The sequence below is a fragment of the Macrosteles quadrilineatus genome, unplaced genomic scaffold (genome assembly GCF_028750875.1).
Source record: "Macrosteles quadrilineatus isolate MER2022 unplaced genomic scaffold, UCM_ALF_1.0 Scaffold_6__1_contigs__length_79288215, whole genome shotgun sequence".
NCBI classification, from domain to species: domain Eukaryota; kingdom Metazoa; phylum Arthropoda; class Insecta; order Hemiptera; family Cicadellidae; genus Macrosteles; species Macrosteles quadrilineatus.
In genome coordinates this window covers 51,632,786-51,651,964 of record NW_026542599.1, presented here as the reverse complement: position 1 = coordinate 51,651,964, position 19,179 = coordinate 51,632,786, and the positions used below count along the sequence as shown (strand labels likewise).

Here is a 19,179-nt window from a genome sequence, read left to right as displayed (position 1 = left end):
ACCCTGACATGTAAACTAGGCGAAGTGTAAATAAAAGAGCAACGATATCTGGATTTGGCGAGATCGTGCAAACACAGATATTTGCTCAATATAAATATATGTGGTTTAAGCGTGTGTGTCTTTTTACCTTTGATTCCACATTTTCTTAAGTTAACATACACTCCAGTTGTTAAGATGTACATAACATCACTATTAGCTGTATTGCCTAGTAGTACTGTATTGATTAGCCTACCTAGTATTGATCAAACTTTGCAAACATGTCACTTGTCATTACATTTTCTCTGTTTTCAAACTCATCCAAATCTGTTGTGACTATTTTTAATTTGAACCACCAACTATTTATACTTTTTTAAGCAATTATTATCACAAACAAATAGCCTATTATAAAAATATCCTACAAAACTTAAAATTTGACTACTCTAACATTAAAAAATAACATCAGGCAATACTCGTCCATTTAGCAACTGCAACTAAGATGTGAGGAATTGCACAGAGGTATGTAATACGAGGAGTTGACAACTGTGTGATAACAAACAGTGAAGCTACTTTGAAGCCTTCAGCATTAATAATTTCCCTAGTACAAACAGCGAAACAGCGACATAAAAGGGGTTATTTCAATATACCCCAATCCAATGTACTACTATACAGAAAGTGCAATTTATATTTTACTTTAATTACATGCCTCAATACGGTATTCACCGTTTATGTTGAACACAGCGGCGGCTCCATGGATTAATTTTTTTGGTAGGCCTGACAAGGATCTAGAAAGAGTGTGATCGGGGGACGAGAGGTTTGATGGGCTTTCCCCGCATAAAGTGGGGATTTTAAAAATTTGAATGCAAAATAATTAGTATAAATATTTTTTCACATAATTCAATTTATTTATTTATAACTTTGAAATATCTACCAACATTTCTGGCCTGCTCTCTGGAGCCGTGCCTAGAGTTCATGCAATTCAAGTAAACAATAGTAGTGCTAGTGCTCGTCTTCAGGAGGAATGGTTAGTGAGAATAAAATATACTGAGATAATACCGTTATGAGCCTCTTAGCCATAACAAATGCAAAATGAGATTTGTAAGGAGGGTAATGAAAACTAACACACAACACAATTAACACATGATTTTAATTAATGATCTTTTTGACACATTATACCGTGAATTTTAATTCAACAAATTCAAAACGGGTGCAGAATTAGTTAGATTACCCCAGATTTATATAACGTATAAATCAAATATCAATGTTTCAAAATTACCAATATTACAAGGGCTGTCAGGATAGGAAAGTCAAACAAAATGTAATAAATTACTGCCATTGTCAAAGTTGATACATTTACCATAGCTCAAGATTTACGAGTCTCTGTATTTTGGTACTAATCAGTCCAATGTAAAAGTGGTATTACTGGCATATTGTTTTTCATAGAAACTTAATGAATTAAACTTTTTAAATTTGGAAGAAAGTTCTTAATTAATATATTAAAATTTCCTATTTTTTAGAAAATTGTGGCATAAATTTATTAATTTTGTTACACAAGTAAGCCACTTAGGCCCTACATTAACTAGGATGTCTTTCTTTGACTTTTTTGTTGTAAATTGTATTTCAAGGTTTATTTATTACTAGCAGAGTACCCGTCCTTCGTACGGGATTGGCATATAAGTAGTATAAAATGCTTATTGCAGTTATACTCAAACTTTGCGTTTGCAATGAGGGAGGCCACAGTTTGATAAAATTTTCCTCCTTAAATTTACAGTACAAAAATATCTCTACCCTACTTATTAAATGGGTCAACACACATAGCAACAGACAGGTTATAATTGTGAATCTCACAGACGCAATAAATTTATCCGCAGACAAAACTATCACTACCCTACTTATTAAATGGGCCAACACACACCACATCTGTCACCTTAGTTACTGAATATTTATATCATATAGTTGTTAGTCTTTTCTGACTGCTAAGGGGCAGTGAATACAAAGTTCATATGTAGGGGCAAGGATTGTCCATCCTCTGGATGGATGTTTCAATATGTGTTGACAGCCTCCATCCATCAACAGATGGATGTCTGCAAGCAAACATCCAATGCCCGGTGTGTTGGCCTTAAAAAGGTTGTTGAGAAAAATGTTAGGTAAATCTTTAAAGATGTTTGTATATTTGTAAAGTAATAAAATAATAATAGATGTAAAAAAGTACATGTTACGGTCTGCTTGCAAAATATTAATGCAAAATAAACTTAGGTATACAGTAGTTGACATTTTTGTAAAACTTAAAATCATCATTACATCAATTAAAATAATGACCTAATTGGTTTACCAAAATTAAGAGTGTTCTTGAGCATTGCGTTGCCTTTTTTTCTAGGAGGCGGTCTAAACTCTAACCTTATCACCATATAACACGGATCCTTTCTCTATATAATAAATAATTAAAATTTGTATATGATTATAAGAAATTAACTGCTATTTAAAGTGTCATTAAAAATGGTTCAATTAAATAGTAAAACAAAAAAAATGATTATATAAGCTGTACAATAATGGAAATTAAAATGGATATTTACATGGTAATGGTTAAACAAACAAAAACTAGAAATACTATCACAGTGTATAGGTATAGTTCTAAAATTAATTTCCAAGAATAGCTTCTTCAGAAGGACGTGAGAAGATCTCTTTTCGATTTACATTATTCTCATCCTCTTCTATAACTAATACCTGTGTTGAAGAACTATTTGTTTCACAAACGTGAACATTATCTCCGCCATGTAGAGCCAAATCATACTGGTTTTCCAAATCATAACACACAGTTCGATGTGAACGGTTCATCGACTCAAAACTTGGAAGTGGAATTAGACTTTCTCTCGGTTCTTCATCAACTCGACTAGGCCTACTTGACTGTCCTTCATTTTGCTTGTGTGACGTGTTGTCGCTATTTTCATTTAAATTTTCATTAGCAGTCAATTGGTCAATAATTTGTATGCTCTCAGATATAAAATGTCTATTTAGAATTGTAGACTTGTGTCCACTTTGCCTCCCTTCTCGCACACTTGTAGGCAAAGAGGAAGAGAGATCTTGGGCACTTTCGTTCTGTTCCACAGTACTTAGTTCAGAGAGATTAGGATCACCTTGGACATTCTTCAAAAGCAATATGTTTTCAACACCACAAGAAGTAGTCACTTCCATACTCCACTGATTTGTGTCTTTATCTTGATCTTCAGGGAACGGGTCTCTAACAGGACTGTGAAACAGCCCATTCGGTGTGTACTCGTCGTCACTAATATCTGAGTCTATATCTTTAAGCTGTGTTTTCAATGTTTCGTTGATTTCTTCGTACTCCTTAAGTTTCTTCGGGTGTTTAGGCCTATACTTTCTTACTCCGCCCGTTGCCTGCATTTTAATCATTTTTAGCAACCTCGCTTCATTTGTGGCCAGTTCACACTCGTCTGAATCAACATTATTGATATCTTCTTCATCAGATGAGCTCACTATTAACATTTCAGTCTTCACTTTTCTTTTTCTTTTCTTCCTTTTCTTAACAGCCTTCTTAACAGTTTTCATAGTGTCCATTTCAGGTTCGTCAAAACTCAGGAAAGCAGCACCTGAAAAAAATAATTTTTCGTTTGATAGGATAGATTAACAGTCGATACAAATTATTCATGAGTTGAAAGTGAATACTAGAGGGTATGAGTAACATGACCACTCCCCTACTAAACCAAAATTCGAACAATTACATTTTACCCCTTTTAGGATTATTCATATGGTTATCCAGTTTTGAACAGTCTTGGAAAATGTATTTGCTTCATAACATCTATAAACTATTTTAAAAAGATCAAACTACCAAAAACACACACTGCTAAAACCTTTTGACCTTTAATGACCGAACTATACATTGTTTTAGTTTTACCTCATTCATTATATGAGCATCAAACTATTATTTTTTTTAACAAGTTTTTGGTGGACAAACAGTGAAGAGTAAGAAGTAGTTAATTGCTTGATTTGATGTGCAACTTACAAGGCATTTGTTTATTTTAGGCGGGTCTCTGCCACAGATAGACAAACTGAGTTACACACATCCTGGCCTAACTAGGATTCAAACTTTCACCCAATGATGCTATCTCCCGACCATAGATTATTTTAAACACACACTCGCTTAGTAGAATTCTCATCCTTATCAATCCAGCTGAAGACAATTTTAATGTTAGTTCCAACCGGTGCCTCCAGGCACATGTTTTTAATACAATTTGTTTCTTGTTATTTCAAGACTAGTTTGAACAAATAAAATGATCCTATCATAAACAATAGCTCATCATCTGGTTTTATACACAAAAAGTAAAGCAAATCATAACATTTTCCCTAAAATAAGAGAAACAAAATCATTGTCGACACTAGCATGATTGTACCACTGATGTGTCACCAACATGAACTAGAAATAGAAATACAAACAATCTTCAGATTTTACATGGGATGAGAAGTCTACTTGTGTTATTCTATGTCGGCCATAGATAGGACTTGTTTTTTTTACAGCATTAACAACACCGGTCAACCAAAAGCAAGCATAAGTACTGTAGACTCCCGACTATATAGGAGTGGATTAACCACACTGCAGATTAACCACGATCACATAAAAACCATGTATGTTATACAGTGACGACCAAAATGTTTAGCGTGAGGAAGCCCAGCATCTTAGAGGCAGACTATAGTCGCTCTTGTTTACTTCTCCGTCCACCGATGAGTCACTTCCCTCCCAACAGCACATTAGATTTAAGAAGTTACATTAGTCATGTGTTTTATTTTTTGTAATAAAAATAATTTGCCTTGGGGTATCAAATTTATTTTTTTGTGAATATACAGTATGTAAAACAAAGTTAAAAGATATGTACACTGGATGTTTAGTTATTTCATTTCATTCAATGTTGGAGTTAGTTATTTCCCGGGCATTATAGGTTAGGTTTGCATTACCTATGATTTTGACTGTCCATGGACACTCAGTCTCTCAATATCTTGTAGTACTTAGCCACTTATTAATAGATAGTCTACTGTAGTAATAAACTTCACTCTCAGGTTAAAACACATGTAAGGTTGGTTCTTCAGTATCCAATAGTCATTGGTTATACAGTAGAACCTCGATAACAAGTGTCTCAAGGGAATAGGGAAAATAATCATGTTATCGAGGTGCTATTCTTGTTGATCGTGTTATGAAGGTAATTTTGACCAGCAGTCGTGTCATCCAAGGTTACAAGGTTGGTAAAGACACAGTGTTTTTATAATGAGGCCTAATATATAGTACAGTACTATACTGTGTAACGAATTCAAATAGGTTATTAAATATACTGCAGACTAAGCGAATTTCCATTTGCCTGATTGGATTTACACTAAATTGTCTCCTTAAAAAATAAAAATATTACATTTATTCCCTATTTAAAAAAAATCAGTTTAACACATACTTAGGGCTGCAACAGGGAGGGTAAAAGTGTTTTTTTATGTAAAATGTTAATAATTAGTAAGAAATAAAAACATTTTCCAAATTTGGGCAAAATATGTTAATAAACAAGCAAACTACAACAGTTTACTTAGCCTATTCTCCATAAGAATAACATGAGAATTTTAAATTTACAATTTTTTGGAATTTTCTCCGTAACCATTAGGCGCATTATAATGCTTCAATATACTACATTATATGTTTTTTTAAGCTCTACAAAATTGTTTGGAAAGAAATTGCAAAATTTTATGTTTTTTGGGTCAAAAATGAGAAAACCCCATTTTTACCCCATAAAAGCCCCCATAAACCCCCGTTTCCATTGTCCGATCATGCTGGTTCGCAAACTCGTTCGAATAAACGTAGGTTTACACGTTTGTACCAAATTTCATCAAAATCCGATAATTTTTGCTCAAGTTATCGCGCTAACGGACACATATATATATGAATTTGAACGGATGGTGTTTTTGGCCTCTAGGGACCTCAAAACAAAAAAAAATCGGTCCCGGGTCCAGGTCTTACCATGAGTACTACGGTAATAGCTTATTCCCTATATGGGATATTCGCTAAAAATGTAAGTATAATCAAAAATATAACAGTTTAATTATTTGTGATGGTATGTTAACACAGTACATACATTACTATACAAAAAAGTAATTGATTTTTGTTTTTTGGACTCAGTCTTGTGGCTGTAGCCAAACAGCATTATCTGTACAAGAATTACGTTTGATGTAAACTAGAATAATGTTATACATCCAAAGCTACTGGTCTGTTAAAGATAAATAATGCTCTGAAAATTGGGAGCACCCATACCCCTACTCTTTTACTAGTCCTAGACCGAACTGACAAATTTCCTCAAAAACATCCATTCTGGTGAATTCCCGTGGGAGCTGTTTCATAGAGCTATGTAAATACCGTGTTATCAAGGCTGACTTCTCAAAATGACTTATCATAGAGGTTGTGAGTTCCCTCGTAATTTTTGAATGTATTAGGTATAGTTTAATTTAACATTGAGTATTATGGTTTTTCAAGGGGATTTGAAAAGTGAACTTGTAATCGAGGTTGTTGGTTCTGTAAATGAGTTTTTACTGCATAGAGAGTTGAGACTGTTTTTCTGGTCAAGAGAACCCTCTGTTACTTTGATCTTTGGACCATACAAAATTAGCATTTTAGATAATGATGATCTTTTTACAGTTTAAATAAAAATAATTTGTTAGCATTAAACAAAATAAAATTCATATTCTTACCTTTTCTTCTCAATCTTGCTGGGAGTTCTTTTTTCCTAGGTTTTACATTATCTTCTTTCTTTATAGCTCGTGCCCTCTTAGCATTCTCAATATCTGTTTTCTTTTTCTCTGCAATCCTAGCAAGTTCATCATTTTCTTCCTCTGAAATAGTTGAAGTATTCGTAATTCACTATCTCTCTCAGAAAATATATAAGTTGTGAAACAATCTTAAATCTGACAAACAGAGTATAGGACTTTTGGCAATTTGTAACTTTCTGGTTTTAATACCAGAGCACTCGCTGGACAAAATAAATGTAGAATATCAAAACCCTCTCTATGTAAACTCGTCAGAATCAAACTTAATTGTTGATTTCAGCTAATGATGATAAGTCTACAAGGGCGCAATCTTTGGTCTAACTATGAAAGGAGCGGTAATAACTGTATTCTTATAGAGGTTATCTGATTAAAAGATAAGGTATTTGCCAGGAATTGTTGAGCAAATTGACAGGAAAGCAGGCTTACCTTTAAATAAGTCCATAGAAACACATATAAACAACAGAAAAGTAGATTCCAAGAGAAATGGCAATGGTAGTTGCAATTTGAATCTGTTACACTTTGTCAGGCTTGCCAACACAGCTGAAGAAACTAAATATTTGTTTACTGTTTACATCCACACACAAAGATAGACATCACTTCGAAAACCACTTTTTTTGGTTCAGGGTGACTCACAACGGATATATCCACTCAAAGCTAAACTCAAAAATTTTGACAAAATCAATAGGCCTAGTTCAAGAAATTAGCTTGTTGGTGTCTTGAATTGATACTTAAAACTATAAAAGACATTAATTAAATAGGCTAACATTACTCACGCAATTCTTTCTGTAAACTGGCAAAATCAAAATCCGCAGGAGCAGTCATTGCTCTATCTATTAATTTCATATTTATTTTTTCTTCTTTCTTAAACTTCAATTTCAAATCATGCCTGGTACGATTGGGAAACAGTTTGGTCATCAGTGAAAAATCAGAACCAATGGTATTGAGAGCCTTGTAGAATTGCAGTGTTTCTGTAAAAAAAACAAATGTACTTAAATAATGTTCCTAAAGATTGTACAAAATCAATTTCAGGATAAATTAATTATAAGCTTGACTATTTATTTTATTGTGTCGTTATTATCTTGATTATCAAGAGGTTAAAAATAATAACCTTCATACCTAAAGCCGTCCAATCCTTTCTAATGTGCTTCTTCTTGCTATAAGTATTGTAACGAGTTATTCCAGTTTCTCTAACGATTCCCGATTTTTCCATTACAGCCCTCTTTTCTTTGACTTCTGTTGTCTCTATTACCTGAAAATGAAAATGGAAAGGTTCATTACTTGACAAAAAGGGACATTTTTTATGCTCTATGAGAAGCCTCCACGTATTACATTTTAAAACTTCCTGCTCTCAACATTGTGAATGTACTCTGAAACTGTAATTACTCCCTTTTAGCGAATTTCCCTATAGGGAAGTAGCTATTACCGTAGGTGGCATGGTAAGACCTAGGCCAATTTACTTTTTATTTTGATGTCCCCAGAGGCCAAAAACACCATTCGTTCAAATTTTTATATATGCATAGCGTTCCGGTGTTTGAATGTGTCTGTGAACGCGATAACTTGAGTATTTTTGTCCGATTTTGATGAAATTTGGTTTAAAGGTGTAAAGCGGCATAAACTTGAATAAGTTCGCAAACCAGCATGATCGGACCATGGGAACGGGGCTTTACGGGGTGTTTTATGGGGTAAAAATTGATTTTTCTCGTTTTTGATCCTCAAAACACAAAATTCCCCAATTTCTCTTTAGACCTTTTTAAAGAGCTTAAAAAACAAATAATTTAGTATATAAATGTACTTTTGTTCGCTTATTGGTAACAGAGAAAATAAAATAAATTATAAATTTAAAATTCCCATGTTATTCTTATAGAGAATTTTGTAAAATGTTGTTGTTTGCTTGTTTGTGTAGATATAATTTGATCAACCTTTGCAAATTTATTTATTTTATACTAGACTATCAATATTTTACTAAAAAAACACACTTTATTAGTTCCCTTGTAGCAGCAAACGTAGGTACTCGTTAAACCTAATGTTATTTAAATATATTTAATTGAAAATCAATTCAGACGAATGGAAATTCGCTTAATCGGCAGGTTTGCTGCGGCGGGGGTATATTTCTTCTTGTTAGTGTCTGGAGATAAATATTTTTTAAATGGTTTAATTTACCTATCCGTCAGTGATCCTTATGTTGTCTATAGCGACCAAGTTTCAGATTTGAATCTCATCATCATGCTAATTTAAGTTAATTGAGTGATGCACATTTTAAATTAGCCTAAGGATCACATTTTAATCTCAAAACCAGGGGCCATGGACGACAATAGGATCACTGAGGAACAGGTAAATTAAATACAATTTTATTCACCAGTGATCCAGGGCTACTAAGCACTATTAAATATTTTTTACAAGATCTAATTATTGATTTTAGAGGAGAGAAACGTGTCTTTTCACACACATGTGCCCAGCCTAATAGTGATATTCCTACTAAGCAGACTTCCCACTGAAAAAAACCAACATAGTTGGACAGGGACCTGAAATTGTGTTAGTCCTTCAGGTCAGGCCAACATTAGGAATCCAGGTCTGCTGGTCTCTGATACCAGTCAGGTAGGGGCAACAGTTGGAAACAATCACTATACGGAAGGGTTATTTATGTTAGAGGTGTACGAACGACTAGATTTCCAACTCTAGCTGAGTCAAGGTTTCATTTTTGCAATTGAAGAAACAGTCTACTTAGATGTGCGATAGAAAATTGACAAGTTCACTGAGATGGTTTTGCCACGAGTACAATGAAGATGTCTCCACACTCATACGTACCAAGCTCCGAGGGTCAAGCATGATTTGTCCGTCCGGGCCAACTTTCAGCTGAGGTACTGGAACTGCAGGTGTTGTAGGTTCCTCTTCTACATCGTCCACCTTCTCCTCCTCTACAGCTTCTGCCACCATCCTGCAAATAAATGTATGGCAAAAAAACAAATCAGTCAGCATTATATTCAACAATAGGCCTATATAAATTCTTACAACTTCTTTATTGCATTAACATTTAGTTTAATTTGACAAAAAGGGTCAGTTTTATTTGGCTTTTAATTTTCTTTCCCTTCCTCTTGTAAGTTTTTTGGAACAGTTATTTTAATTTGGTGTTTGATGTCAATGGTGAATTAGAGCGGAATTGCATAGCGTAGTATATTATAGTCTTCTTGTTAGAAATAGATAATAATTAAAATGTTGGCAATTATTCTGCGATTGGAATTTAATTGTTCTAACACTTCATTATCATGTTTCCTCACGAACACACACAGTAAGGCTAAGCAAAATGCATGATTTAATGTGCAACACACACAGATAATCCACCTTAAATAGCTTTAAACTTAGTCAACTTGACACCAACGTCTACCAGAACAGATAAACTCAGACTTGATTGAACCTTCAATCTATGGTGCTGTCCCTGCTCATTGATCAGACTCTAACTATCTAATACACAAAAACAATGATCAACCTGATAGTTGCAAGAGGAGGTTTGGGTAATTTATGACTCGCATCCGATATGTCAGCCTTGGAAGTTAAAAGAGATAAATGAAGGAATAATTTGGAGAAATAGCCTCTGGATCGTTATTAATCATTGTTATAATCTAAGGCTTACCTTACGATCCAATTGATTTATTGTGGTGACCTAGGTTTCTACGCCGGAGCGTTTTATCGTCAGTCCTAGGCTAAGCTAAACTTTTTGTGTTTCATCTCTTACTTGAGATATTGTCGGTTGAATAGAATTTTTATAAAAATAAACACTGAATATACATAAATATTTACAAAGACATAGTGGAGAAGTTAGATCATGGCCATGCATCTAACTTCTCCACTATGTCTGTTTATATTTGTAAAAATTCTATTCAACCGACAATATCTCAAGTAAGAGATGAAACACAAAAAGTTTAGCTTAGCCTAGGACTGACGATAACGCTCCGGCGTAGAAACCTAGGTCTCCACAATAAATCAATTGGATCGTAAGGTAAGCCTTAGATTATAACAATGAAGGAATAATGTATGAAACCTTAACAATACTATAGGGATGGTCAAGTCTCGAAATTTCGGAAAATTTTTGGGAAATTTTCAATCTCGTTACACGAGACGAGATTACTTTTTGGCCGAGATTTTTATCGAGACGAGAATAAAAAAAAAAAAAAAAAAAAAAATTAAAAACGTTTGCAGAAAGTCAATGCAATACTCGCAATACAGGAGCGTGTTGTAGTTGCGTTTCCTTTTCGAAGGCGTTCTTATTTAATTAATTCTTTTAATGTAAATATTACTTTAATTCTTTTAATGTAAATATTACTTTAATTATTTGAATAATATTACTTTAATAACATTTGAGAAGTTTTGTTAAGTGTAAGCAGTGTGAGGAATGTTATATTACTATAAAAAAAGTCAAAACAAGTAACTATTTTATAAAAATTAATATTGCTTTTATTTTATTTTAGGATAAGTTGAACTCTATCCTAACTGATATCACCATGTTTCCTAATCGTAGGCATTTTTAATAAGTTAGGCGTGATTAATAAGAAAATGTTATGCTGATGTTATTTAATGAAAGATTGTAAATATTCTTGCCTATTATCATTATTTTAGTATTTAAACAGTCATCTAACAATGTTACAAAATCAGGTAAAAATTTCGAACGTGCATTTCCCGTTGTGTATGAGAAGAGAAATCTCGTCTCGAAATTTTATGAGAAATAAAAAATCTCGTCTCGTCTCGAACTAAAAATCCAATCTCGTCCATCCCTAGAATACTAGCACAACAAACTGATGTAAAATTAATGGGGACTTTTTTTAATACTCACAAATTCATTTCTACTTTATCTTCTTTTTTTCGGCCCTTTGTTTGTTCAGTGCTCCTAGAAATGTTGAAAGAGTTTTGATAGAAACCATTTATGCAATTAATTCTAGTTCATTTGTAGATATATTTTCCATCTCTACAAGAACAAACACAACTAAAGCGTAACAACACATCAGATTAAAATTGTACAAACACTTAACTAACATTCAAAACAAATATCCCCACTAGTTCTAATTTTAAGATAAAAGCAATGCAATGCTTGGTGACAAGAATCCTAGTTGGAATCGTTAAGCCAAATTAGCATGGCATAAATACAGAAAATCAATTACACTTTAGTTTACAACACAAAAACTGTTAGCCATCTGAGATGTTTCATTCCATCTACATAAATTATAATTTTATCTTCATAATACTGATAAGAAATGCAGTGGCATTTAAAATATAGGCCTATAAAGGATACTGTAGTTAGCATCTGGAAGATGTGTATACAGTATTAATAAATCGTTATTGTATAAATTAGCATTTTTCTTAGTTACCTAAGAACATTAAATGCTCTGTTTGGAAAAAAATTTAAAAAATATATATCCATTAAAGATTAGAATAAATTCATATACAAACATTATATTTGTTACATTACCTTTTATGGTTTGAAATTAACCATAAAACGTTGTAGTATTGATGAAAGTTTCAATATTTTTCTTTTTATGTTCATAGTAAAGTAAAGTATTAGTATTAAAAGGTTTATGTCATAAATAATGTGTAGTTCCTGTTCTCTAGAAAGTTAAATATTGAACTCCTATATATAGTGGTTTAAATTACCTTGTTACTGTTTTTTAACTCCTTTTGTGTTTTAAAAGTGACTGATAATTTAAAGGCTTGTTTTGGCAAAATAAACTTTAAACTAAAGCAAGTTCTCAACATCTCTAAGGTAACTTTCTTAGCTAATGCGATTAGCCTGGGATACAGGTGTTTGGGGTTGTTCCATTTTGTGACAAGGGGACGATTTGTAATAGCAAGATGTACCATACTTTTTTTTACTAAGCTTCCCTGGTCAGGAGAGAAGTTTTCTTCAAGGATACTCCCAGTCCCAAAGAACCACTCTCATAAGCAAACAAGTGATAGGTAAAAAGTGACCTCTGATGATCCCCTAGATAAAATATTAAAAATTGAGTTTTTTTTACTTTCATAGTAAAGTCCTAAACAATGAACTTTACACCTTAAGAACTAGGCCAATGTAATACAAACTAATAAATTCAGAGAAATTCACATGACTTACACAGACATAGGATTGGATTTTGGGTTATAAAATATCAAGTCCAACATAGTCAACTTGGCTTTGTCTGGAGGATCCACCAAAGTTTCAGGCTTTCCAAACTTCTCATTGAATTTTATCAGTGCTTCTTGGCCTAATTTTGAATAAGTTGAACCTTGGGACAGCTTACGTTTGCTAAAACAAAGTTTACAGTGAGAACAGTAGGCTTTTACAAACAAATACAGCCATATCAAAACCAAGAGGTTTCTCTTTCAATTTGATCATAAAAATTGGATAAATTTAATTAGGTACAAATAAAATTAAGATTCAATTATCAATTATTTAAGATGGGGACGCCACTATGTGCGTATTTTAACCCAAATATGAGTGAAGGATGAGTGTAGGATTATGTAAAGAAGACAGTGGCGTAACAGAAGGGCCCGCAGGGCCCGCGATGCGGGGGGGCCCGGGAGCTGAGGGGGCCCGCGAACCGGTGAGCGGGAAACGGTGAGCGGAGAGGCCCGTGAGACGAGTGGGGCCGAAAAATTGGAGTTCATTCATTCAATAATTGTATTGAACAAGTAATAACATTGATGTTATTAATAATATGTTGTTATCAGTTATCGTTTAATTTCGTTAGGCCTCTTCAGTGATAACGAACTAGGCCTAGGGTAACAAATTTATCATGTTATATTATAACGTGGGTCTTTGATTATTATGCAATCTTACTTTCGTCACCGAGAAATATTTTACTTCTCGGTGATTTCGTGCACTACTTATGTCGTCTGCAATCATTTTGTTACTTTGGAGCCTGGAGTCATGAACGTTGGCTGGGGCATTTAATATTGTATTATTTTACATTTTATCTTTGTCCTAATATTGATTGTGTTTTGTTAAATACAATATACTGCTACTCTACTGACTGTGTTTGTTAGCCCCACAATTAACCATTACTAAAGACATTAGTTGTAAGATAAACGCTTACAACATAATAAGACGCTTGAAATCCATACAAAGATACGGTAAAATAAAAAATGCAATAGGCTATTTTAGCCTGTGATTATAGTACCTCAATCTATTAAACTAACCAGCTTTTAGTGTATGAGTTAATTATAACCAAAGAGTTACACTAACCTAATAAATTAATACTTTCTCATCCTTCAGTCATATTTGGGTTTAAATACGCACATATTGGCGTCCCCATCTTAAATAATTGATTGATTGACTTTAATAATTTACTTTGAAATGGCGACCATAACAATGTAGGTATTTTAAGCCAAGAATTAATGGAGATGAGTAGCCCAACCTTTTAGTGTTGAAAGGGACTAAGGCCGACATATTCCTTAGACATTAGACACAGATGTTAATTAATTAGCTAATACAGCAAAAGGCAACTAAGGGGCTTAAGGTGGTTAATAGGGGAATTCGAACCACATTTTGCCTTGTAATTAACGAATTAGTCTAATTATCAGGGAAATAAAAATGGATAACATGTGTGATAAATTAAATGTAAAGTTTTTAACCTCCTTGATATAAACATTCTGATAGACGGATGGAAAATAAGGGGTTTTTATTTGATTTCAAAACTATTTACAAACACTAAAACTGATATAATGATGTAGTGGTGTAACACTTCCATCAAACCACGACTGAAAATACTCAACACATACCCTTTTATGGAACATATCTCACAATTTAATATTTTAATTTAATATTTTTTTTCATAATTTATTTACCACTCATTTTATGATTAATCTGCTTGATCATTGTATAGGTGGTCCACAAAATACTCTGGTGGGAGGGGGAGGGCGTTTGATTATGTTGTATTGGTGGTCTAAAAATAACTCATGAGTGGGGGGGGGGCCAAAAAATAAGTTTGCAGGGGGGCCCGTAAAAATTTGTTACGCCACTGAAAGAAGATAATATTTTATTTGCTCAAATGGAGCAACCAACATACCGTACTCTAGTCTCGAAGTCCATTGCATCCATGAGACCTACCAATGGTAATAGCCTATTCCCTATATGGGATCAATTCGCTATAGGGGGTAAAACTTACGTGCTTTTTGCATCCTTATCTCTTTTGGTTCTTTTTCCCAGTTTAGCATGGTTCAGCAGAAATAAATTTTTCTTGGTATCATCTTCTGAATCACTACCTTGAAAACTAATTCTTCTCACTCCTGGATCCAGAAGATTAGGGCTAGGTTTGGGTACTAATACCTTTGATGACAATTTCAGTGGTGATATAGGAACTTTGGTAGGTGACGAAACTTGGTCAGTTCTATTTGTCTCATCGGAGTTGCTTTTATTTAAAGTTTGGTCTACTTGATTTTGGTTAGGTTGATCCGGTCTTGAAAGTAAATCTGAACTCGATGGTTGTTGCTCTTGATCGGAATTTATAAAAGGTTCTCTTGTAGTTGTTTTGGACTTTGCAACACTAGGTCCACAAAACCGAAAAGTGTTAGGACAGAATTCTTTTTCTTTGGTTTGTGATTGATTTTCAGAACTTTCACTTTCATCTGATTCCAAAGAGGCAAAGCTAGCAGTTATTTCTGAGACTATATTTACATTCTTAGTTTCTGACTCAACAGATTTTATGACAGACGTTCGAATGATAGCAACTGGATAAACATTTGATTTCACATTTTTGTCAGTATCAGGATCGAGGTTCAACTCATTTTTCTTCCTAGAACCATTATTCAAGACTGGTTTAAATTTGGATCGCCCAAAACGTGGTGCACCCTTTGTTACTTTTTTGTTCACGGATTTTGAATCAGCATCACATTCTTCTACGAAGTTAGGCGTCAAAAAACCAGCTTCACTGCTTGGCTCATTGCTGGCCGAATTTTTAGATGGATCTACCAACTTACTAGGCCTACTACACACACTAAGATTTATAACTGACTCTGAACTACCTTGTTTTCCTATATTTACTCTTGCAGTTTGCTCTATTGGTAAATTGAGAGCAGTACAAATGTCACTATTAACAGCACTTGCACTTTCTTGTGATGTTTCATTTACATAATTTTTAACAACATTTGACTCCGCTGTTGAGGTATTTGAATCGGGTAGGCCTGACTTTTCACTTCCTACATCTGTTACAGTCAATATGTTTTCACAGTGTTCCAATTTATTTCGTTTTGCAACATTTCCCTCGTCACTTGCATTCTCTGGAGGGTTGTTGGATTCAAGATTTGAAGTACCGGTAACATTTGCATTGGTAGGTTCCTGGATAGTTGGTTGTTGTGACAGCTCTGGTACATCGTCTTTTTCTCTTGGTCTTCTCAAAGCTCCCCCAACAACCGGCTTTGGTTTAAATTTCAGCTTACGAGCAGCCATTTTTCTGAAAAATAGACTTGGATTTAGTAGGCCTACATATAGACCTATTTCTTAGGATAAAAAAAACTCCCCTGCTGCAGCAAACCTGCAGATTAAGCAAATTTCCATTTAAACCCAGTTGGATTTTTAATTTATTTTATTAATTGTGAAGATTTAGCTTATAACGTAACTTAGGCTACCTCTTGAAATAACATTAAGCTTAATGAGTAATTAGGCTCACTACTACAGGGAAGGTAAAAATGTGTGCTATTATTGAATTTGTATTATATTTAGCTTGTTATTTATCTAGTATTTATTTATTGAAACAATTTACAATAACTAGCCTACAGGTATAAAACCCAAAACAGCTATAATGCAAAATAATACAGTATTAACACATAAAAGTCAAGAATTAAAAAGTACAAAATGTGCTCATAAAAAGAACAATATACAATACAAACTGTAATATATTATCTTTAGCAATACGCTAAACCCTTACGTTCAGTGGCTATGCTACGATGAGTTCGGCCTATAAGGTATCGTTGTCCGTCTTTTTCCCGAAAAGTGCTATGGAACGATATAGACCTAGGCCTATCCTTGTTTGGGTTTCATCCGAATAAGTTTAATGCTAACTTAAGCAACGATATATCATGCCGGCATAACTTTAGTGTTTACGTTAACCCTCCGAGTGTCCATAGTTTAGGCCTTAATGTCCACCTATTTTTGGCCCCTTTGCAAGGTTTTATTAAAACGGATCTGAGAAGCTTAAAACAATGTTAATTCTAATGTTCTATATACCATTTTGTTTGGAAAATCATGGGCTTCAATATTATATATAAAACATAAGGAACATTTTTTCAAAAAAAAAATTTTTAGGTAAAAAAAAAATATAATTTTCAAAATTTTCAAAAAAAAAATAAGTTCGCGCTCAATGAAATTGTATAAATTATAGGCCTATAAATATTTGAAAATAGCCACTTTGTTCTAAATTTAATGAGGATTACAAATATATAATCATATAGCGAGGTAAGTTATCAAATAAATAAGTTATGAGCGAAACACGGATTTCAGTACATAGCGTTTAGCTAAGAATGCATAGCCTAACCATAGCTAGGAATCTGGCTGATAATTTACATCAATATCACTACCTACTTCTTCAGGATCATCAACCAGCACTTCAAAACCACTTAAATCTTCTTATAATGCACCACGTATATCACTACTTTTGATTTTTAACACTAAAACAATGATAAACGTAATAAAACACATCAGTCATCGGTCCGGGGGAACCTAGCTGTTTACAAATACACGCACGTCAGCTGTCTGCTACAATATTTTCGGAACTAAAATGAATAGCGCTTAGAGACAGACCTCTGGAGAAAGCTTAGAATATTACGGAAAGAACGATACCTAACTCGATCCAGTTCAATCCGATTCAGTCAGTCATAGAGCCTTCGCCGTAAACGATGTTTGTGCGTCATAAAAGTGACGCGTGACCCTACACAAAGTGTGTTGTGCGTCATTTTTATGACGCGTGACACTCGGAGGGTTAAATGGGCATAAGCCTAGCCTATATCGGTTCACTCGGTAGTTGTTTCGAAACAGCAATGGTTTCTTTCAATTCCTCATACTATCAAATCTTAGGTGGAATCGAACATAGGCTATCGTTCCTTAGCACTTTTGAGAGTAGCCTAGGTACTTACCTACAAATTTTATTTTTACCGATATTTTTGCTCGCACACTAGACATTGCCCCAGTGGCAAGCCTAGCACTTTTCAGACAAAATAAGTACAAAATAACTACTGTAAATAACTCTGTTAACATTTTTCAGAAAATTACAAAACAAATTCTAGCATTGAAAGGGTTAAGCAAAGTATAAGTTAGGCCTATAAACATTTTGGATTTTAAAGAATAGGTTGGGATAGTTGTACAGTACATTTTTAGTTTCTGTTCGAACAGTCCTAAACTTAGGCCTACTTAAAGAGTTGTGAAATGCTAGATAGAGTAAGTTACAGACCCAAGGCCGGCCAATAATTTAAATTAGCCTACGCAGTTTAAATTACGAAACTTTGCCGCGTTCAAACCACTCACCTGCCCAATGTTGTTGATGTATTAAATCCTTCATTCAGAGTCTTTTCTTACCTAAAAAAAGAAATGCAGGGTAAACAAAAATGGAAATCTAATGAATGGCTAGCAGAACATAACCTCTACTCTAAGAATTCCGTAAAGTTACGTAGCGTAACGTAACGTAACGTAACGACGTAACCTTGAATCCTCCCCTCACCTTCTTTTCGTCCAATCACATGGCCACTTCCCACTCCAGTCCAGCCCTAAACTCCAATAATAACCTCTCACTCTCATTGTGCTCTCATTACGAACAAGTGTGTTTACTTAAACGATGCTTAATGCTTGCTAGCATTGATTATGTTATACCTACCAAGGACTATACAAAGTTTGTAATTGTTATACATTGGAAGAGCAAATTTCTTTACATTCTTCGTGTAAAGATGTAAACGAGGGTCACACGCCTACTTTCCGGCGCCCCGGCATGAGAGGTACGATCCCCGATATCTCCTTCTCGACGGAATCACTACTAGTGTGAATCTCCAACTGGAGAATCATCGAAGACCTCACGGCAAGCAATCATCGTACATCGCTTTTGATATACTGGATGACTATCACTATCCCACCATTGAACTCCGTAATCAAGCACCCGTATCTCGATCTAGACCACGCTGTTGGAATACGGACAATCTGGACGTTGGGAAGTTCACTGATGTCTCACGGGGAGCGCTGGTGAATCCTGCTGCACCTGTTGACGCCGAGGCATTGGTACCGTCCACGATGGAACTAATTGTCTCGGCTCACGGCTCGTGACCAGGCCATGCCACGCAGGGGACGCCGTCGCGATAAGCAAGCTGTGTACTTGTAAACCTTAGAGATCTCAAACCTCCGGAAATCTTGTCTGAATGCCAGACATGCCGCTATGAGTGCCAGGAGATTCCCGA

At 34.4% G+C, this 19,179-nt stretch overlaps 1 protein-coding gene across 1 annotated transcript; it reads right to left on the bottom strand.

Annotated features, from left to right (window-relative positions):
* Positions 1–2,129: 2,129 nt before the first annotated feature.
* LOC128996812 (uncharacterized) lies at positions 2,130–18,375 on the bottom strand. The gene is made up of 9 exons (XM_054422292.1): positions 18,263–18,375; positions 14,913–16,196; positions 12,881–13,051; positions 11,609–11,662; positions 9,589–9,718; positions 7,900–8,032; positions 7,557–7,751; positions 6,709–6,849; positions 2,130–3,584 (listed from the first exon to the last, which is right to left on the bottom strand). Exons 2-9 carry the CDS (start codon positions 16,190–16,192, stop codon positions 2,614–2,616), a joined length of 3,075 nt encoding a protein of 1,024 aa, XP_054278267.1. The 5' UTR covers positions 16,193–16,196; positions 18,263–18,375; the 3' UTR covers positions 2,130–2,613.
* Between the last annotated feature and the right edge of the window lie 804 nt (positions 18,376–19,179).